The sequence below is a fragment of the Sarcophilus harrisii genome, chromosome 1, assembly GCF_902635505.1.
Source record: "Sarcophilus harrisii chromosome 1, mSarHar1.11, whole genome shotgun sequence".
Lineage (NCBI taxonomy): Eukaryota > Metazoa > Chordata > Mammalia > Dasyuromorphia > Dasyuridae > Sarcophilus > Sarcophilus harrisii.
Genome location: NC_045426.1, coordinates 13,047,748 through 13,069,344, shown reverse-complemented (window position 1 = coordinate 13,069,344; position 21,597 = coordinate 13,047,748). Strand labels below are relative to the sequence as shown.

The following is a 21,597-nucleotide window of genomic DNA, read 5'->3' as shown; positions in this document are numbered from 1 at the left end:
CAAGGTTGTTCAGGTAGCCATGGGGAAGAACTATCTGGGGATGAACAGAAAGTCACATCCTGGCTATTTTGAGAACTGTCTCAACCATCTGGCTACTGTGTTTTGATGAATTGGGGAGCCTTTATTAACATGATTCATCTTGTGACCGTCATTTTAAGGACCACTCTGTGGTATATCTGATCGATGAGTGAGATCGAGGCCGGCGTGGGCCCGGCCAAGGCTCGGTGGGCACTGACATCGGAGCACGGATCACCTGTCCTTCAGTTCCGAGGAGGTCTCATTGAGGCTCTGGAAAGCTGATGTAGACGGCTTGCTGTTTTGATCCAGTCCTTTTGGTCTGCCCTCCAAGTTGAAAGTATTGTCATGATCTGTCAAGGACTCTTCTTTTGGGTGGTTGATTGTGGGGGTTTTCAGCACTCTCACAGTTCTTACTGGTCACCCGTGGGTTTGAGGTGAGGAAGACAACAGAGACAAATCTGATGAATGTACAACAGATGAATTCATTGTCCCGAGCCACAATTTGGCCCGGAGTCAGGAAGAACCTAAATGTGCCCCAAGCAGTTCCTACCAAGACCACCATCCTAGACGAGACGAGAGAGGATGGAGAGCAACAAATGGAGATCCTGCAAGTCCTCTGGGAGAGAGAAAGCGTTCTGTCATGGAAAACTCAGTCTTTCGAGTAATCTCCGAACGCATTCCCCTTCCAAGAGAAGGCTAAGCCCCTCGGGTGGTATGAAGGATGGAGGCCTTGAAATTGCCTTTCCCTCTGGGATGAAAGCAGGTAGCTGGTAACAGGAAGTTTTCTTCTACAGAAGTAGAAATCGCCCCTAGGAGTCTGGGGCGAGGGGGGACTCCCCAGTGAGGGACGATTGTATCACAGCTTTATAGGACACTGTGAGAACTTTGTATTTTCTGAATTGTTTTTGGTAGAGAGGAGGAGTGATAGCAAGAAGTGGTGCCCTGTGCTTGTATAGGAGCTGGAAACCATTTCACTTACATTTCTCGAGATCGAAATATGAAGAAAATTGAAGTTATAGTCTGAGATTTCCCTGGGGAATGTTTGGATAAAGGCAAAACGAGCTAAAGGGAAATTTGATTTGCGGGGTTGTCCCAAGATTAAATCCAAAGCTTGGGACCCATCGATTTCTTTGATCTTTTAAGTACTTCTCTCTCTGGGATAGAATCTTAATATTTGGAAGAGCATTTTCACGAGTTTCCTGAAAGCCCACATTTAAGCCAATCAAAACTTTCATTGGAATCTTGGGAACAGGATCCCCCAGAGTCTGCAGAGAGCCATGTTTAATGACTTATTAAACTATTATTATTAAAGATGAACAAATCTTTCCCCATCTCAAGAAAACGAGCCTATTTACAATCCCAACCTATATGTTAAGGGTCATTTTGTCCGATATGGTGACTGGCTCTGGGATCTTCCTAAGTACCGTGCCGATACACCGTAACGCACTTGAGTAACCAGCCAGGCTGGTGCTTGGAATGTCAAGCTAGACCAGATCTTCATTCTCCTCTCTGTGTAGGAAGGACAATCCTCCTTGTCCCACTCCTCCTAGCTCATCCGAGCAGCAGCTATGTCCCATATTCTAGAGGACAAAGGGCATGAACATGCAGACCACCTACCTTTTTCTTTGGGAGATTCACTCTTCTCCTCAGGAGAATTTGGTTCCCATTTTTTAGGAAGTAAGAAGGCGAGGAATCCCCCACTTATGGTCATTGATCCACAGATCATCATTATAAATTCTGGCTGGTCCTGCTGCACAGTCTCAATCAGTGTGATGACAATGGCTGAGAAGCTGTAGGTCATAGATAGGAAACCAAGAGCAACCTGCCTGAGGAGGATAGTGTCAGACCAATGGCAAATCAGTCTAGTGACCAATCACAGAGATGACTGCCCCCATGTGTTAACCGCTACCAAGGGGATTGTAGCTGGTTATAAAAATGATGACAGCCATTGATCAAGCAGATAGCGCGCTGGGCCTGGAGTCAAATAGACGTCTCTTTGTAAATTTAAAGCTCAGACACTTCCTAGCTGTTTGAGCCTGGACAAGATACACTGGGCAAATAACCCTGTTTGGGCAGTTTCCTTCTCTGTAAGATGAGCCAGAGCATAAAATGCTAAACCACTCCAGAACCCCTACTAAGAAAACCCCAAATGGAGCCGGACGCAAATGAAAACAAATCTCAGCAATGACAACTTTGACACAATTCCTAGGCCATGGCAGGTTCTTAAGGAATACTTGTTAGATGGAACTAAATTGTTATTTAGGGAATTTCTTGGGAAATTTAGGGAATACTAGGGAAATTCTGGAAATTTGGAATCCCATGGTATTGTTGGGTCTAAATCCTAAGCGACAATGTGGAAGGAGATCCCAGGCTGGGCCATATGGCTGAAGCTAGGAGTATGAGACCGCATGTACCCCAAATGCCAATCATCCCCTCCAATACCTGAGGAAAATGGGGAAGAGTTCAACCGTGTAGATAAAGGAGATGGTTATAGCAGCAGTCAGTCCGATCTGATTCAGTAGGATCAAAATTAGATCGAGGGAGTTCGTCTCTGGAGGGAGGCAAACATGGGTACCAGGTGAGTCACCAAGCATGGTACATAAGAGCTTGCTTTGCAGTAAGGGAAAGTCTCAAACTTTAGGACAAGGAAAGATGGCACAGTAAATAAAATAGTAAAAAAAAATCAGCAAGAGCTGATTTCAAATCCTGATTTGGTCACTGACTTTGTGACTTTAGGCAAGTCACATAACATCTCTGTTTCTCAATTTATCTCTCAGTCCTCATTTCTTTGTCTACCTTTCAGCATATAATAACAGTGTCAGCTACCGTAAGATATGTCCACTTTTCCTGGCATTTGAGTGAAGAGTAAGTTACTGGACCACTGTCCCTCTGAATGAGGTGTGCCTTTTTCTCCCCACGCTCCAAGTCCATTTCTCAGACCCTACATTTTAGCTCAGTGTGAGTAATCAGGGTAGGCTGGGGTATGTCATTCAATTGCTGAAGAGGTCTGGAAAAACTTTTGGTGATTGGAAGAGATGTGTTTTCTTTTTGGATAGGACCTTGTGATTTTATGAGATCTTGGGAAGTCCCAGGAAGGAAAGTCCCTTCCCCAATGCAGTCGATTGCCTGCTTTGCCATGCCTGGTCTTGGAAAATTGTTTCAGGACATTAGAGGGTTAAGTGACATTTACTGATCGAAACGCTCTATGATGATGTCATTTTGTTGACATTATTCAGTTGTGTCCAAGTCCAACTTTTTGTGACCACATTTGGGGCTTTCTTGGCAAAGACGCCGGACTGGTTTGCCGTTTTCTTCTCCGGCTCATTGGAGATGCTGACGAAACTGAGATAAATAGGCTTAAGCGACTTGCCCAGAGTCACCCAGCGAGTAAATGTCTGAGGTCAGCTTTGAACCCAGGAAAAGCGGGGGTCCTAACTGTAGGGCCCCCACTCTAGGCACTATGGCGCCACCTAGCTGTCCCGACAACCACCACCATATCATCTATTCCCTGGTTTTACTATGAGGCTTAAGAGAGACAAATGTAAAGTCCATTTAATGACTTTGAAACTGTGTGATAATTAAATTATTATTAATTAATATAACCAACATATTAATTTTATACACTATATACATAATATATTAATTAATAATAACAAATTAATCAATTAATTTAATTGTAATTAAAATAAATTACTATTTACTATGTACTTTATCACATACAATGTATATAAAGTAGCAAACGTCAATCTATTATAGAAATATAAATTATATGTATATAATACAGAAGTATATATTAACATGTAATATGAAGTCCATACGTAATATGACAAAGTATATAATAAGTAATATAATATATGAAGTATATAATATATAAAATAAATATTTTATATACTCTTGTGTTGGAATCTTTACAAACTGTTAAGCCATTGGAGTTGATTTGATCTTAGAAAGAGATATTTTGGGCCAGAACTTGAAACAAGGTACTAAGTGGAACTGATAGACACAATGGTTAAATCTAGTTTAGCACTGATTTAATCCTGCAACAAATAATGGATTCCCAGTGATATAATGATGGGTGTGTACTCAGTACACAGCATATAAGCAAGAAGCTCTCAGGGCCACAGGACAACTCCGGAAGAAAGCCTACAAGTCCTATATCTTTGAGGCAAGAGAGATTCATCGTGTCTTCTACCTTGGTGCTGGCTGGAGGCTGAAGAAAGCAGAGGCAGAAGCCAAGGACAAAGCTGCAAGAGCTCTTAGAGCTCAAGCAGAGAGTTAGGTCTCAACTAACTGGGCTATTTTGGACGGAGAAATAAACGTTTGCATTTTTACCAGCTGGCTGCATTTTGGAGTCATTATTTATTTCAACTGAGACTAAGGCTGCCTCCAGAAAACCTCCAACACTCTTGTTCATTTGAGTTCAAATTTGGCCTTAGATACTTACTAACTGGGTGACCCCGGTCAAGTTGCTTTACCTGTTTGTCTCATCTGTATTATCAGATGACCTTGTGATTTTATGAGGTCTTGGGAAGTCCCAGGAAGGAAAGTCCCTTCCCCAATGCAGTTGATTGCCTGCTTTGCCATGCCTGGCATGACAGGAGAAGGAAATGACTAACCGCTCCAGTGTCTTTGCCAAGAAAACCCCAAATGGGGTCACAAAGAATTGGACACAATTGAAAGTGACTGAACAATAACAAATATATACACGCATATAAATAACTTCTCCCACACAGACTATATAGTTACTGTATCTTTAAAAGAGAATAGAATCTTGAGGGATTGGGAATTTGTCATTTTAGAGAGAATTGTGTGTTACCCCTAAAGAGAGACTGAGTGAGATATAGAGATAATAATAACAGAGCTAGCATTTTTTCAAATTTTGCACATTGCAAAACAGTCTACACTCACAAGATATGTTATATATAAACCTCATAACCATTTTGTGACATAGATGCTATGATTATTTCCATTTTACAGATGGGAAAACTGAGGCAAACAGATTTTTTTTAAAGTGATTGCCCCCATGGTGACAGAGGTGGTAAGAGTCTGGGGCTGGATTTGAAGTCAGGTCTTCCTGATTCTGGACCCAAAGCTGTAAATATTGCAACAAGGTTGAGTTCCTACTTGTCCGAATATTCAAAGCTCTGGATCAGCTTTTGGATCACTGTAATGAAGAGGCCTCATGTAGGACCCCACCAGGGAAGAGAGTTTGAGGACCGTGATTGCATCGACAGGGTAGTCGGTTTCCTTCACCTTTCTGGCCGTGAGCTAGCAGAGATTCGGTTATTTCTAAGAGCGAGAGGGTGGACGCAGGCCAGGTGGCCTTTGCTAAGTAGGCTCTGGTGTCCTAGGGGATGGCACCTTTGGGGGCCATGTAAATACAGAAACCGTAAGCACCGATCAGGATAAGCCAAACCCAGGAGAGAGCCCCAAATCTGAGTAGATTTTCTCAGGTTTGGTCTCTGGAGAGAGACACTGTTCCTGGTGGAGCTTGGTAAGGTAAATGGCCAAGCCCAGTGGAAGGTACCGCCACTTCTGCCATCATCTCATCACAGAGCCAGAAAGAACCTTAGAGGTCAGCTAATCTGGTCTCCAATTAACCAATAAGCAGTTATTAAAGGTACCTTGGAAAGAACTAGGGGTACAAAGAAAGGCAAATATAGTCCTGCCCTTCAGGAGTTTATAATTCTCATAGGGAAGAGAATATATTATCTGGTATACACAAGAAAAAGGCAATAATCATGTAGAGAGAGAAGGCCTACTATGTGCCAGGTACTGAGCTGGCACTTCTGACAAATTTCATCTGATATGATTCTCAATCCAGCCCCCAAAAGTAGGTGGTGTTATAAGCTCCATTTTACAGATAATGCAACAGAGTCTGATGGAAGTTATGAGACTTACCCAGGATCACACAGTTGGTAAAGATCTGAGGCTAAATATGAATTCAGGCCTTCCTGAATTCCAGTCTAATGTTTTATCTACCATATCACCAGTCACCCGAGGAACTGGAAGATGACCCAGAAAGGAAAAGGTTCCAGCAACTGGGGGAACTTGACTTCCAGCAAGAGGTAGCCCTTGAATCTTAAAAGAAGTCAGAGATTCTGAGAGCAGGAGGAGGAGGGAGAGCATTCCCGGTAGGGGGTTCAGCCATACAAGACGTGGGAGATGGATTGTTGTGTGTGCTAGACTGAAAGGAATAATACATTAAAAGACTGAAAAGAAACAATCCAGAAAGATGTTTCTATATGACACCGGATGTAATCGGAGGCCAGGAAGAAAAGATGGCAAAGGTCAAATGGACATATGCTTTGGGAAAATTTACTTTGGTAGCTCAGCAGAAGCTGGATTGGAGTGGGAAGAGAGAAGAGAGGGAGAGCAGTTAAAGAGGGATGAGCAGGGGCTGATCCGGGAGAGCAGCCGTGGGACTGGAGACAAGGAGACCACAGAGACGGGAATTCTAGAGCTTGACACCATAAGATTTGGTGAGGGATCAATAAGTGGGAGGAGCTAAATTTCATAGGGAATTTTTGGCCAGGGTGACTTTGACAGTAATGGGGAAAATACAGAAGAGGGATATGTTTGTGTAGATATATAATGAGCAGACCCATTTCAGGAAAACCTGCAAAGACTTACATGAAGTGAAGCAAAGCGAAGCAAGCGGAACCAGGAGAACGTTGTACACAGTAACGGCAATGCTGTACAAGGAACAGTTGTGAAGGACTTGGCTCTTCTCAGCAATACAACGATCCAAGACAATTAAATGACTCAAAATGAAACATGCTTTCCAGCTGCAGAAGAATGCCAATGGAAGCATCCCGTTTTTTATTTTCTGTATTTTTTCCTTTTTTTTTCCTTTTTGAGTCTGTGTCTTCTTTTACAACATGACTAATACAGTAATACGTTCTGATTATTGAAATGTATGACATATCAAATTGCTTGCAGTCTCAGGGAAAGGGGATGAGGGATGGAGAGAGAATATTTGGAATTCAAAATTATTTTTTTAAATTGTAAAAATGTTTTGACATATAGCTGGGAAAAAGAAAATAGTAAATAAAAATATCTAACGAGCTCTGTTTTGGACACACCGAGTATGAGATGTCTACAGAACATTCAGTTTGAAATGCTCACCTGTCAACTTTGAGGTACTATTTCACACCTCTCAGATTGGCTAAGATGACAGGAAAAGATAACGATAAATGTTGGAGGGAATAGAGAACAATCGGGACACTGATGCATTGCTGGTGGAGTTGTGAAATGATCCAACCATTCTAGAGGGCAATTTGGAACTATGCCCATAAAACTCTGCATACTCTTTGATCCATCAGCGCCCTGTACTGGCTCTGTATCCCAAAGAGATCATAAAGGGTCTCACATGGGCAAAAATTAGCAGCCCTTTTTGTAGTAGCAAGGAACTGGAAACTCAATGGATGCTCGTTAATTAGGCAATGGCTGAATAAGCTATGGTATATGAGTGTTATGGAATATTATTGTTCTGTAGGAAATGATGAGCAGGATGATTTCAGAAAAGCCTGGACTTACAAGAACTGATGCTGAGTGAAGTGAGCAGAACCAACAGAACATTGTACCAGCAACAAGAAGATTATGTGATGATCGTCTGTGATGGACATGGCTCTTTTCAACAATGAGGTGATTCAAGGCAATTCCAATAGACTTGGGACGGAAAGATCCATCTGCATCCAGAGAGAGGGCTGTGGGGACTGAAAGTGGATCAAAGAATACTATTTTCATCTCTTTTTGTTTTTTTCCTGTCTCGTATTTTTCCCGTTTGTTCTGATTTTTCTTGTGCAGCATGACAAATATGCAAATCCATTTAGAAGAACTGCACATTTAACATACGTAGGATTGTTTGCTGTCTCGGGGAGGGAGAAGGGGGGAGGAAGGGAAGAAAAATTTGAAACACACGGTTTTGCAAAGGTGAATGTTGAAAATGAACTTTGCATGCATTTGGGAAAATAAAATACTTTTTAGGACTATTTAAAAGTACTATTTAAAAAAAAGAAACGCTCACTTGGCAATTTGTTGATGGGCATTAGAGTTCGTGGGTAGAGATACAAACCTGGAAATCATTTTCATGGAGATAATAAACTGCATCTGGGGATACCGCCGAGATCACCAAATGAAAGAGTATTAATGGAGAGCTTGGGAGAGAGTTTAAGGGGATATTCCTGGTTATTGGGCGTCATGGGTGAAGATCCAGCAAAGGAAACTGAGCAGCAGTCACTAGGCAGCCAAGTAAGAGACCTAAATGTCGTCGTGAAGACCCAGAGTGGCGAGATCATTCAGGAGACCACCATGATTGACCAGACAGGTCTTGAAGGCTGTGGACTGAGAAAGGGCCGTACCAGCAGCACTTAAGAGATCATCGTGAGTCAAAAAAGCAACAGGCATTTGTCAAACACCTACTATGTGCCAGACAGTCTGCTTAGCACTGGGCATACTAAAGACAAAAATAGTCCCTGCCCTCAAGGAACATCTATTCTATTGGAAACCACTACGGATAAGCCAAGACATACACAGAACAAATCAGATATCAGATTATCAGAGCTAATCTCAGATCGAAGGCACTGGCATCGAGCAGGGGTCAGGAAAGGCTTTTTGTAGAATCTGGGGAAACCAGGAAATGTGGGGAAGGGGAAGGGAGGAGTGAGGGTGTTCCGGGCCTGGCAGATTTCAGAGAGGGCACTTTGGGTGGATATGAGGCCAGAAATCAGGGTCAGGGGGGTTTAGAAGACAGAGAAAGGAGAGAGGATGTAGGGAAAGTCTGAAGAGGATACACAGCAGATACATGAGGAGTGTGGGGGACTCCCCCCCCCCCACCCCAGACCATTACCAACTTCCAAGAGTATTTCTGACATGATCCCACTAGCCATGTTGGGGCAGGGAATGGTGAGCACTCCCAGGAGGCAGGAGGGGCCTCTCAGGAGAGTGGGCAGGGCTGGGGGTGCTCAGGCGGGAAGGCATTTGTGGAAAAAGCAAGCTGTACCATTGGAGAGGAAGACAGTGGACAGGCCCGAGAAACCCCCTAAGAAAAGGGTTAAGATCTGGCTGTTTTTTCTCCCCAGCTTCTCCGTGAGGATGATGCAGAAAAGATGGACCGGTACTTGCATAAGTCCTAACGTCAAATAGCCTCCGTACTCCTTCATATGCTTGTGTCCTTTGGAAGTCAGCCCAAAATAGCTGAGAGCCATGGAAAACCTGGAACCCACAGGAACGCTGCATCAGAGGAGGATCCTGGGAGATGCTTTCTGGGCATCCCCTGCCAGGGCATGTGCTCCCAGGGCCTCCGGCTGAGCGGCTCCTCTGTCTGCCCTCTTAGAGGGTTTGGAAGGGCAGTCAAAGGCCTGGGCTGGACTCCTACGCCTTCAGGATGCTGGGGAAGGCATTGGGCTAAATGGCCTCTAAGGGGTTTCCCCACTGTAAATAGATGATGCTCTGAGAGCTAGATACTTGTAGATTTTGAAATAATGAGGAGAGCACTTTAGCATGTATCCATTTCCTTAACAGAAGAGTGGAGCCATTTTTGGAGTGAAGACCTGGTCTCAAGGCTAGCCCCTGAAACATGAGTCCGAGTGACTCCGGGGTGTTTTACACAGGTTTCTTCCTCACTCTGGGTCTCAGATGGGGGGCTTGGAATAGCTAGACTTGGGGTCCCCATGATGCTCTCCTTTCATTTCTCAGTGCCCCAGAGACTCCCTAGGACTTTAAGGCATAGACTAGCAGTCCACTGGGCTGTAGGGGATTAGCATGGGGGATTTCTAGGCACGGTGAAACTGGGCCAACATTTTTTTTTACTCTTGCTTTTCCTGGTCTTGTAAATCACCAATTAGGACTTCTTCCTGCTCTGGAGATCTTGGACTCTGGATGAAACTGTCTGGGCCTGCTCTTTGACCCACAAGGCACAGAGGCAGGGTTCTAAGACAAAAGGCCAGACTCTAGGCTACTGGCCTAGAAGTCCAAGGAGCTGGATGCTACAAACTCAACGTGCTCTTGAGGACACCAGCAAGGGTGTTAAATGAGAAGTCAAGGGTATGAATCATGGTTCCATTGCCATCTGCGTGGCTTTGGGAAATCACTTAATTTCTCTGGATTTTAGTTTCTTCATTTAAAAAATGAAGGGATTGGATCAAATGCCTCCTTCTCTTCTTACTTTTTTTCACTCTTCCTCCTTTTTTCCACCCTCATTTTCCTCTTCCTCTTTTATTCCCTCCTATTCCTTTTGCCTCTTCTGCTTCCCAGGGCCCCGGGGATTTCCTCTTTTCCCAAACTTCTCAGCCTGTTTCCAGCCCAGAGTTCCCCCTTCTCCTCCCTTCTCCTCAAAAAAATGGCAGGAAAGGAATGAGTTCATCCCATCAGGAATCTTCCTGAATCAAGGGAGTCATTTTTAAAAACAGCAAAAACATACCACAGATAGAACAGGATTATGAGTATCCTCCTCAGGGGACGCCTCTGCAGGATGTTCAGTATTGTTCCATAGTGGATCTTCTCTTTGATCAGCTATAAGAAGTAAAGGCAAATAGAATGTTAAAGATTCTGGCTTTTCTTTCTGTGCCTTTCTTCTCTTCCCAGCATTCCTCTGCTAGTAAGGATCCACATTCATGAAGTCTCTCAACAAGCTACTAGGTGCCAGGCACTATGGAAATAATCATTCCATCCATCAGCCTTTCTATCCATCCATCTGTCCATCCATCCATCCATCTATTCCTGCACCTGTTTATCAGTCCATCCATCCATTTGTCCATTCATCCATCTGTCTGTTCATTCATCCATCCATCTGTATATTCATCCATCTGTCTGTCCATCTACTCATCCATCCATCCGTCTATCTGTATATTATCTATCTGTCTGTTGGTCCATCCATCCATCCATTCATCTGTCTATTCATCCATATCGCTATCAGTCCATCTGTCAGCCCATTCATCCGTCTGTTCATCTATCCATACATTCATCTATCTATCCATCGATCTGTCAGTCCATTCATCCATTTGTTCATTCATCCATCTGTCTGTTCATCCATCCATCCATCCATCCATCCACTCACCCATCCATCTGTTCATCCATCCACCTCCTTCCTCTAGACCTTCTAGAGTGGCTTCTAACCTCATTCAACTGAAACTTCTGTCTCCAAAATGAGCAGTTGTCTCTTAATCATTCACCCTTGCAAAATCTTATGTCCCCAATTTTTCTCCCTCCCTTTCCTGCACCCTGTCCCCCAGACAGCAAGTAATCCAATCTACATTAAACATGTGCAATTCTTTTACACATATTTCCACAATTATTATGTGGCACAAGAAAAATCAGATCAAAAAAGGGGGAAAAATGAGAAAGAAAGCAAAAAACAAGCAAACAATAATCAAAAAATCAAAAATACTGCTGTGCTCCACATTCAGTCCCCATGTCCTCTCTCTGGGGGCAGATGGCTCTCTTCATCACGGACCATTGGAACTGATCTGAATCATCTCGCTGTTGAAAAGAGCCCCAGAGTTGATCCATCCATTAGAGTTGATCATCATATAACCTTGCTGTTGCCGTGTACAATGATTTCCTGGTTCTGCTCACTTCCCTCAGCATCAGTTCCTGTCAGTCTCTCCAGGCCTCTCTGACATCATCCTGCTGGTCGTTTCTCCCAGAACACTAATATTCCATAGCACTCACATAACAGAACTCCATCAGCCATTCTCCCACTGCGTTTCCCATTTCTGGCCACTACAAAGAGGGCTGCCACAAACATTTTTGACATACGGGTCCTTTTCCCTCCTTTAAGATCTCTTTGGGACACAGGCCCAGTGGTGAGACTGCTGGGTCAAAGGGGACACCCAGTTTGATAGCCCTTTGGGCATAGTTGCAAATTGCTCTCTAGAATGGCTGGATCATTCACAACTCCACCAACAATGCATCGGTGTCCCAGTTTTCCCACATCCCCTCCATCATTTATCATTTTCCTGCCATCTTAGCCAGTCTGAGGGGTGTGTAGTGGTACCTCAGAGTTGTCCTAATTTGAATTTCTCTGATCAATAGTGACTCAGAGCATTTTTTTCACGTGACTAGAAATGGATTTAATTTCTTCATCTGAAAAGTGTCAGTTCATATCCTTTGACCGTCTTTCATCAATTGCCACATCCGATGATTTGTTCCCAATCCTCAGCCCTCTTGACCCCTCTGTAGCCCTTTGGCCATGTGGATCACTCCTTTTTCTTGGTTTTCTGACATCCCCCTCCTGCTTCTGCTGTTTGCTTTGGCGGATCTCCATCCATGACGATGGGCATCCTTCCAGGGATTGCCAGCTCCCTTTTCTCCTTTCTGCCCAGATTCTGTCCCTTACTCGGTGAGTCTTTTTTCTGAGATCTAAGCCCACATCCCCCAATGCTCTGTCAGATGTTTTTAAAGCTTTAGGTCCTATGTAAAAGTTATGATTCCCTAAACCCGGGATCCTCAAGCTTTTTAAATAGAGGACCGGTTCACTGTTCCTCAGACTGTTGGAGGGCCGGACTATAGTAAAAACAAAAACTTTGTTTTGTGGGTCTTTAAATAAAGAAACTTCATAGCCCTGAGGGAGGGGGATAAACGTCCTCAGCTGCTGCATCGGGCTGTAATTTGAGGGCCCCTGCTAAAGGAAGGAGCCCGTTCTGGGTGCCCTCTAAAGTCTCCTTCCGCTTCTAAGTGGATGATTCTCTAAGTCCATGATGTATACTTAGACAAACACAAAATCCAGTGCTGACCACATCTGAGACTTCACGTCTCATTCTGAACCCCGAGGCCCGGGCCTCTCTACCTAGAAGGGGGGAGGTCCCCAGGAAGCTTGCCCCTGACCAATTGCAGTTCACAGGACCCAGGATGCTCAACCACAACAAGTCTTTGAGGTCAGGGAGACAAAAACTCTGAAAACTCCCTAAGGTCCTACGTCATTCTGGCATTTTTAAATGTGTATCTCTGTGGTGAACAACGTCTCACATGGCCGGACGCTCCTTGAACTGAATGAATGAGGAAAGGCAGGGCTGCAAAGTGAGCTGCGCAGAATCATGTGGTGACTGGCGGCGGGCACATGGTCCGAGCTGGGACTGGGACTTCCCAGGAAGTTTTCCAGCTTCTGGTGCAGCGCATAGCCCGCTCCGCTGGACTGCCTTGGCTCTTGGCCATCAGGCCCCCCCCCCCCTTCACCGAGCTCCGAGGGTCTGTCCCACGCAAGCTAGCACTTACTTGGGTTCTATCTGCATTTTGCGGGCACGAAGCAGCTCCTTCTCTTGTTTCTTTTCACAGTGCCCAGGACAGGGCTGAGCAGCTTGCTGACTGATTCTTCTTCCTTTGCTGGCCCACTGTCCGGGCTTTGTCCCGTTCCTCCGGCTGCCCTTCTCAGTGGCAGCCTTTATCCCATGTGAGGCAGCTGGGCGTAAAGCGCAGAGTGTGCTGGGTCTCGAGCCAGGAAGGCCCGAATTCCCACCTGGCCTCAGATACTCTTACGAGCTGGGCAACTCACTGACCTGCTGTTTGCCTCAGTTTCCTCACCCATAAAGTGGGCATGGATAATAGCTCCTCCCTCCCACCATTGTTTTGAGGATGAAATGAGGTATTTATAAAAGTGCTCGGCACGGTGCCGGGCACATGGAAATGCTGCTGCTTCCCCTTCCCTTTCCTCTCATCCCCCAAACTATCAGATCCATCTGATTTTTCTGTGTAACCCTCGCCACAGCAGCAATGGCCCCGGCACCTGCTGGGTATGACCACAGGCTGAGCTCTGGGCTACAAAGACAAAAAGCTAGATGTGACTTGTTCTCAGAGGTCATTACCTACCTCGCCACTCAGGGTCACAGATCGAGGCAGAAAGCATCTTAGAGGTCATGGAGTCCAATGTCCTCATTTTACAAGTGGGGAAACCAAGGCACAGAGAGAGCATGATCATAGGGTATAAAACCACATATTGGAAGCTAAAAGGACCTCAGGAGTCACCTGGTCCACCCCACTCCCTGACCGACAAGTGGTTAATGATTTACTCAAGATGACACAACTAGTCTTATTGCCTCAGAGTCCAGGGCTCTCTTCCTTAAACCAGACACAGACACGCAAGTGCTGATGCACAAGGGAGCTCCAGACAGAATGTACAATGGAGCTCGGCACAAGCAGGAGAGAGCCAGAGAAAAGCTCAGTGGGGGGGGGGGGGGGAGAGAGAGGGAGGGAGAGAGAGACAGAGACAGAGAGAGAGACAGAGAGACACAGAGAGACAGAGATAGAAAGAGAGAGACAAAGAGACACACAGAGAGAGAGACACACACAGAGAGAGAGAGACACAGAGAGACAGAGATAGAAAGAGAGAGACAAAGAGAGACAGAGAGAGAGAGAGAGACTTTAGGATATAGTCTATAAGTAAGAAGACTGAAGTTATAAATGGCTTGCGCCTCCATGAGTGGAGGGTCCTCAGAGCACCCTTGGTCCTCAGGGCTCTTGGTGGCGGTTCCCTCCAGGCTGCCTACACTTCAGCGCACTGAGACCCAGAGTTCCCGGGAGCTCGATTCACCTCAGATCGCAGCACGATAAGGGGCTGAAGAAGAAGGGGCCCGGTCCCTGCCATTGGAAACCTTTCACGCGCCTCAGCGCCTCACGTGTCTCAGGGCTCTGAGCTCAAGCCCCATATGGTTCCAGAGGTCAGAGGCTAAGAGAGATGGAGGCAGGGAGGCTAAGGAGGCCCAGGCTGGGCAGGCAGCTTACCTGCTGAAAGAGCTCAGGGGGTATGACTTTCTTGTTGACATCGGCCGCCCTGCACAGGATGCCCTTTGCCTTTTCCATTTTTCCTTTCGTCAACAGCCACATTGGGGACTCGGGAAGAATCCTGGGGAAGGGGAGCAGGGCCTAAGCTTTTCCCGCCAGGGAATCAGAGAAGGCTTCCCTCCACCCAGGCCAGCTTCCCGGGCTCTCCCAGCCTGCCCAGTCCCCGAGGGACCGATCACATGGGGTACGCGTCCCCTCGGGGGAAAGGGACCAAGCTGTCAGCGAGGACAAGGGTTCAGGGATCTGGAGGGCCTGAGCCCCGGGGCCCAACTCCAGCTCAGACAGTCTCCCAGCCTGCTCTATTATACCAACATCAGAAAAAATAGAGAGTCACTTGGGAGGGGGAAGGGAAGGGTGCTAGGAACGTGGCAGAGAAAAAGTGTCATCTCTGGGCTTCAAGAGCTTGGGTTCAAATCCCACCTTTGTCTCTTACTGACTGTGTGATCTTGGAAAATCCTTTAGCCCCTCTAAAATGGGTTCCTTTTCTGTAAAATGAGGGGATGGAACTAGACAGCTTCTGAGGGCCTTCTTAGACAGAGGAGGTCCAGAAAGCTGTCTGGCCCCACCATCCTGGCCCGGGAACCTAGCCAAACTGGCCGGGTCCTAGGCAAAAGCAGACAGGGAGCTCTGCCTTCTTCCCTTCTCTAATTGGGGTTTCCCTGAGATTCTGGGGTTGGAGTGTGCTGAGGGAGGCCTTGTGCATAGGGGGAAGAGGAGGAAGTGGGGACAAATTCAGGTGGACCCCAAACACATTTGGGGGCTGAATAGGAATCCAATTTCCTTGTTTATGCCGATTCTTTGACAGGTTGCCTTTTTGTCCTTCTGGCGGCTTCCCAGAGGGTATATCCCCCCAGATCATCTTCGATGGATGAGTCTCTCTTCTGAATGTCTCCCCTGTCCTCACCCTTATGCAAGAGCACGAGGGCTCAAATCCCGCCCAAGAACTGGCCCGAGCTTTCCATCCGTCCCCCCTCCTCTCTGCATCCCTGGGGCCCCTCACCAGATGTAGGAGATCAGGAGGAACACCGGGGACCCTCCAGCCAGCCGAAGCAGTCTCCAGTGAGGGATCTTGGAGGTCAGCACAGAAAATATTATGAGACCCAGGACGTAAAAGCAGTGCTCCAGAGCAATGGCTTGAGCTCTCCGGGAGACGACCAACCATTCTGAAACTGGAGGAAGAGCCACGCGTGGGAGGCCGGCACAGGCTCCGCGGCCTGCAGGGACTCCTGGGAGATCAGAACCCATGGGCGCTGGTTCTAGGCCCAGCTTGGCACAGAGCGCTGGGGACGGCTCTCAGAGGGCCGCGTTCTTGCAAGCTCCACACCCCGGCTGGGCCCGGGGAAACCCCATGGGAACAAGGAGCCCCCGTGACCTCCCGAGCCAGCCCAAGCTGCCTTGCGCATACCTTCCACGGGACCCCCGAGTGCCAGGGCCTTAGAACCGGGCCCGAGGGCAGCGGCCAGCAGGGCCACTGGGGCCTTGGTCTGTTTCCAGAGTGTCATGGAGTCCCTCGAGCCCGGAGCCTGCATCTCCGAGGCATCGTGTTCCAGCCGGCCGGGGGCCGGCCCGGCCCCAAAGCCATCGCTGCCACTAACTAGCTGGGCCCTTTGAGGAGGTCACTTGGCTCTCTTGGAGATCAAGGACCTGAACTAGGAGGATCTCTTATGGTCCCTTTCAGGGTCCTTGAAGCAATGTGGGTCCTGAACTATCAAAGCTTCCTTTCCTAGCTTTGCTTTCTAGTAATGGTGAACTGCATTCTGGTCACGGTAACTGCTGGTGAACCGCAATAGGAAGATGGGACAGGCTGGGAGGGTCCCCTGCCATTTTTCACATGATGTGACTGCTGTAACGGCTTCTTTGGGTGTGGATATGAGAAGCAAAAACAAACAAACAAACAAAAATACAAACAATATCCTGGGGCAGCAAGGGGCGCAGGGGACAGAGCCCCAGCCCTGAAGTCGGGAGGACCCGAATTCAAATCAGACACTTAATACTTCCTGGCTGTGGGACCCTGGGCAGGTCACTTTCCCAAGTGCCTCAGGAAAAACACCAAAACAACCACCACCACCAATGCCCTCCAGGTGGCTCTGGGGGTACAAACGAGGAGGAAAGGCCAGTTGGGGGCCTCCATGTATTCGACGTGATTCTGGAGGTGACCATTCCAGGACAGAAAGGTCCAGAGTCAGGAGGCTCCTCCCCGCGCAGCAATAGCTTGCCGTCTCTCCGTGGAGGAGCCGGCCTGTTCTCGGAACCACGCTTCCTCCCTTTCCACCCTTGGAAGAGCTCCCTAGTTTCTCCCAGGGGGAGTAGGAAAGAGGTCAAGGCCCTCCCTCTTTCCTTCTCAGGCAGCCCCCTCCCCGCCAGGGGGTCTCACCTAAAATGATGCTGCTGATCTGGTAGCCCATGACGGTCACGCCCACGCCAAACTGGAAGGCTTTGTAGACGCTGAAGCTGGGCACGAAGGCCAGCCCAAACCCGAAAATGGCGTAGCACAGCATCATGGTCAGAATGGTTCTGTGGCATCCCAGCCTGTGCGGAAGAGGGTCAGGGGAGGGCTGCAAGGCTGTCCCGGTCTCCCGCCGATCCCGCCCCAACATCCAATGGCTCACGCTCCAAAGAGAGGCTCTGGGGATGCCCTTCTCCCCCTTTGGGGAGATGGTACCTGCATTTGGCCACATCGACACTGAACGTGAGCGATAAACACAGCAAACAATATTCCGCAGGAGCCACCAAATGGGCGTAACAAAACTCAATAAAAACAATACCCATCATTTCACATATATATGTGTGTGTGTATTTATGTCTGTGTATACATATGTGTGTGTATAAAACTCAACGAAACAAAGCCATCCCAAAGACATTTAAGGATAAAACTTGAAGGACAACGATGGACAAAAGATGGAAAAAATCTGCAATAATTTTCATCATCGAGCGCACTGACTACCAGGCTTGGACTCTAACATTATCGTCTTGGACGGTCCTTTGTTCTGCTGAGGCAATTGGGGTTAAGTGACTTGTCCAGGGCCCCACAGCTGGGCTTTAAGAAAGGGGAAGCCCCCTCTGAGACCACGGGGCCAAGAGTCAGGAAGTCAGTCAGAGAACTTTTATGAAGCCTCTTCTTTGTGCCAGACACTCTCTTCCCAATCAGGGCAGTCAGAGAAACCGGGAGAGAGTGCAGGTGGGACTGGTAGAAGTGAGAGAGCCTCAGAGTGTAACCAGGGCGGGACATTGAGGCTCTGCCTCAGGATAGAGAATGTCGAGGGTACGCTTCCTCCCTGAGGCTGCCTCCCTCCCCTCGGCCCTGCAGAGTTCCGGGGCACTCTCTATCCTCTACTGGCAGTCCCAGCCAAATGGTCCTTTCCTCTTGCGACCTCTCCCCTGTCATTTCCCTATGGCTCCAGGAAGTCTCCGTTCCACCTCTTTCCGTCAGAGCATTTGCCAAGGCCAGGAGTGGATCCTCGGACCCAGCACCTCTGGGCAGGTCGTGCCAGGCTGCTCAGCCCCTCCCTCAGAGGTCCAGATCAGGGAGAGACTCCTCAGGAGCTGCCTGGGAGTCTCTAGGGGCTGGCGAGAGGCCTTTTTTGCTCGGCCTCAGGGACCGTCACAGAGCGTCTCATCGGCTGCTGTCTGAGGGGCAGGAAGAAAGCCCTTTTGAAGACCAAGGGCCGGGGTCACCTTTGGCCCCTGTGGGACCACTTCCAAGGGCCACTCTTGGCTTACCTGTCGCACAAGGTCCCGACGATTAAGGATCCACACAAAATGCCAATCACAAAAATAGCCCGGACCTCCAAGAGCTCAGAGTTTTTGTCACAGACCAGGTTAAACTGGAAGAGATGCGAAAACAGTGGGAGGTGAGCTTTTTCCTGCAATGTTCGGCTAGCGGGGGATAAACAGGACTTTGACAGGACTTGGGAATGTGAGGGAGAAGGTGCTGGGTTCCAAGCCCAGCTCTGACCTGGAGGAACAACTCATTTAACTTCTTTGGGCCTCAGTTTCCAACTCTGTCCCCGGAAGTCCCTTCCAAGCCCTAAGTCTCTGACCCTGTGTTCCTAAGCAGTATACTCAGGGAGGTCAGACTTTGGGCCAGGGAACTTTGGGAATCTGCCTTATTGGATCTGTGGAGACCTCCCCAACTTGGGCCCTGGTACAAGATCCCTCAGGTAGCTCTCTTTCTGCTGCCCACCTGGCCCACCATTACCCAAGGTATTATCTTGGCGTCATGGAAGGAAAGGGTAAAAGACCCAAGTTCAAAGCCTAATTTATCTGTCGACTCCCTGGCAAACTTGAATTTGCTCATCTATACGACGAGGGGGTTGGGTGGAAGCGTCTCAGAGGCTGGTCTCAACACTCTGTAGGGTGGGGTGGGCTATGCAGAAACGGGGAGACGCCAACCTCTCTGGCCATGGTCCAGTACTCGGACTGTACATAGATCCAGCCGTTCTGGCACTCTTCGGTGTCGTTCAGGCCGTACTTGACGATGGAGTCGAAGTCCCTCTGGACTGGCGAGTACATGCGGCACTCCTCAAAGGAGCCATCGTCCTTTTTGGGCAGGCTCAGGTTATATACCTCCTCCATGGTCAAGTTGGGCTGGATGGTCAAAAGCCAGTCGCTGTAGCAGTGATGACTCTGTGTCTTCTGCAACAGCCCGCCGTCCAACACAAAAAAGGCAGTCAGCAAACTGGGGATGAAGGTGAGGGCCACCAGCCTCCTCTGAAAAGTCCCAAACTCCCCTGCTGCCTGGAGAATTTCCAAGTAGGCGTCCAGATTACTAAATTTCTCGCTCTTGAAAAGCCGCCGACCAAAAACCCGCCGGGAGAACTGCTGGACTTTTTTCCTGGAACCATCTTCCAAATCGTTCTGCATGGGGACTCCCGGGGGGGGGGGGGTGTAGCAGACTGGGAGAACACAAGGCTTCGCTCCTCTGGGCCTCAGTTCACTCACCTGTAAAATGAGAAGGCCAGGCTAGCTGATCTCTAGGGATCTTCTAACTGGGACGTTCTGTGGGTTGGGACAAAGCCAGGCAGAGGGATGCTTATCCCGGGAGGGTTCGCTCACAGTCCTTTCACCGTCCCCCTCCCGCTTCCCAACCGGACAGCTCTGAACGACTCCTCCCAGACAAACGGCAGCATGGCCGAATGGAGAGATAGCCAGCCTAGGCCTCCGAGTTCTGTCTCATGGGCTCGGGCTCCGTCTCTGGGCCATCCTGGCTGTGTGACCCTGGGCAAGTCCCAAGCAACGCTCTGAGGCAGAGCAGCACAGGGAAAGGCCAGCCTCGGGAAGTGGAGGGCCATGAACTCATGCACCCGGTCCCTTTGTCCCATGGTAGGTGAGGAGAACTGCGGTGTGGGAAGTGTCTTCCGGCTGTGAGACACTGGGCAAGTCATCACACCTACCATTCTCATCTGTAAAATGGGGATAACCATGCTTCTACTAGCTACTTTGCCAGGTTACTGGGACATGACAGAACTGGGATGGGATCCCAGGTGTTTTTATCACACACCAGTGAGGTAGAGGGGACAAGTGATAGCATCTCACAAGGGAAGTGGACTGGAGAGGCATGAGTCCCATTGGGGTCTAGGACACAGATCCCCTCCATCCCCTCTCTTCATTCCACTATCCTTGCTTTTCCAGGAAGAAAGCAGTGAGGTTTTTTAATAGAGAGAGAAAAATGGCTCCAAGTGGGTGACCACGGGAGTGGAGCACTGCAGATTCTAAAGCAGGGAAGGTTTTTTCTGCCAAAGGCCACATCGTCGGCAGGCCGCCGGAATCATCAAGCGGCGGGAGGCTGTAGGGAGCTCTCTGTCCGTCACCGCTCATGGCTCGTTAAATATACAGCCTGTGGATGGGCCACCCTGCTCTAAAGAAAGCCACTGGGATCATAGCTACGTCTGATTGTTTTGGTAAGTCAAGGGACTTGATTTCCTTTTCATTTTTCTCTTTAAACAAATGGTTACGGGAAGAAGAAGGGACTAATTTGAAAATGAAGATAATATTCAAAAACTTTTAAAAATTATTTCTGAGGAGGAATCAATCATCCAAAGAGTATTTATGAATTCTTCTTGCCAGGTGCTATTGCGAAGGATGTTTCCCCAGTGAGCACCGGGCAGGCCCTTTCCAGTGAGCTTTGTGGGTCGACCCAATTCACTAAGTTTATACCTGAAGGCTCAAGGAGCACATCCTCCCCACCTCTGATCTATCTTGGGTCCATCCTATTGTGGGAATTCAACCTACTTTGAGCTAACTTGGCTTTCTCTTCCCAGGGACACAATTCATCCATTCATTTGGAAATTAATAAATACCCATTATAGGTGAAAAGCTAACAGGGACCGTGGGCCAGTGGATGTCATATCTGAACACTTGCTCCGCCTGCAGAGAGGGATTCTGTTGTTGGCGACAGGACTTGAGCTACTACTACCTGTTCAGAAGGAAGTGGAGGGTATTGCTGTCAACTGCACCCAGAATGTCAGTGTTGGTTAGCGTCGAGACAAGGCCCCACTTGACTTCACGGTGCTCATCAAGCTGAGAAGCAGAGACAGAATCCAGCTCCACCGGATTCCTCCCACGAAGAAGGTTCTCTGGGCTGGGGACGGCTTCACAATGGGGTGGAAGGACAGGAAGTGGGGGAAGGGCATTCCATCCAGGTATAGGTTACTGACCATGGTCATCCCCAACTTGGGCCTCAGAAACTGAAAGGACCAGCCACAGTGGGCCCTTAGCTGATCAAAGAGGAAGTTCATATGGAGGAGACAGACTCCATCCAGTGATCAGGAAGGCCATGGAGGAGAAGCTGGCTGTGACTGA

General features: G+C 48.1%; 1 protein-coding gene across 3 annotated transcripts; it reads right to left on the bottom strand.

Moving 5' to 3' along the window:
* Window positions 1-83: 83 nt before the first annotated feature.
* Window positions 84-21,371, bottom strand: LOC100926983 (solute carrier family 22 member 14). 3 transcript variants are annotated; one of them, XM_023498370.2, is made up of 11 exons: window positions 21,212-21,370; window positions 19,189-19,737; window positions 18,517-18,620; window positions 17,171-17,325; window positions 15,797-15,965; window positions 14,737-14,857; window positions 10,442-10,533; window positions 9,023-9,234; window positions 2,461-2,569; window positions 1,636-1,844; window positions 84-431 (listed from the first exon to the last, which is right to left on the bottom strand). In XM_023498370.2, exons 2-11 carry the CDS (start codon window positions 19,657-19,659, stop codon window positions 250-252), a joined length of 1,824 nt encoding a protein of 607 aa, XP_023354138.1. In that variant the 5' UTR covers window positions 19,660-19,737; window positions 21,212-21,370; the 3' UTR covers window positions 84-249. The 3 variants fall into 3 exon arrangements, with proteins under 3 accessions (XP_023354138.1, XP_031808218.1, XP_031808222.1); XM_031952358.1 differs by having other exon boundaries at window positions 1,636-1,808; XM_031952362.1 differs by having other exon boundaries at window positions 394-476; window positions 21,212-21,371.
* Window positions 21,372-21,597: the final 226 nt, after the last annotated feature.

Bases quoted from the DNA above. Each gene is read 5' to 3' on its own strand.
- LOC100926983 (XM_023498370.2), bottom strand. From the start codon at position 19,659: ATGCAGAACGATTTGGAAGATGGTTCCAGGAAAAAAGTCCAGCAGTTC. The intron at 14,858-15,796 runs GTGAGGGGCCCC...CCCCTTCCCCAG, and splicing joins CTCCTGATCTCCTACATCTG to GATTCTTCCCGAGTCCCCAA. The intron at 432-1,635 runs GTAGGTGGTCTG...ACGGGTGACCAG, and splicing joins TGAATCTCCCAAAGAAAAAG to TAAGAACTGTGAGAGTGCTG.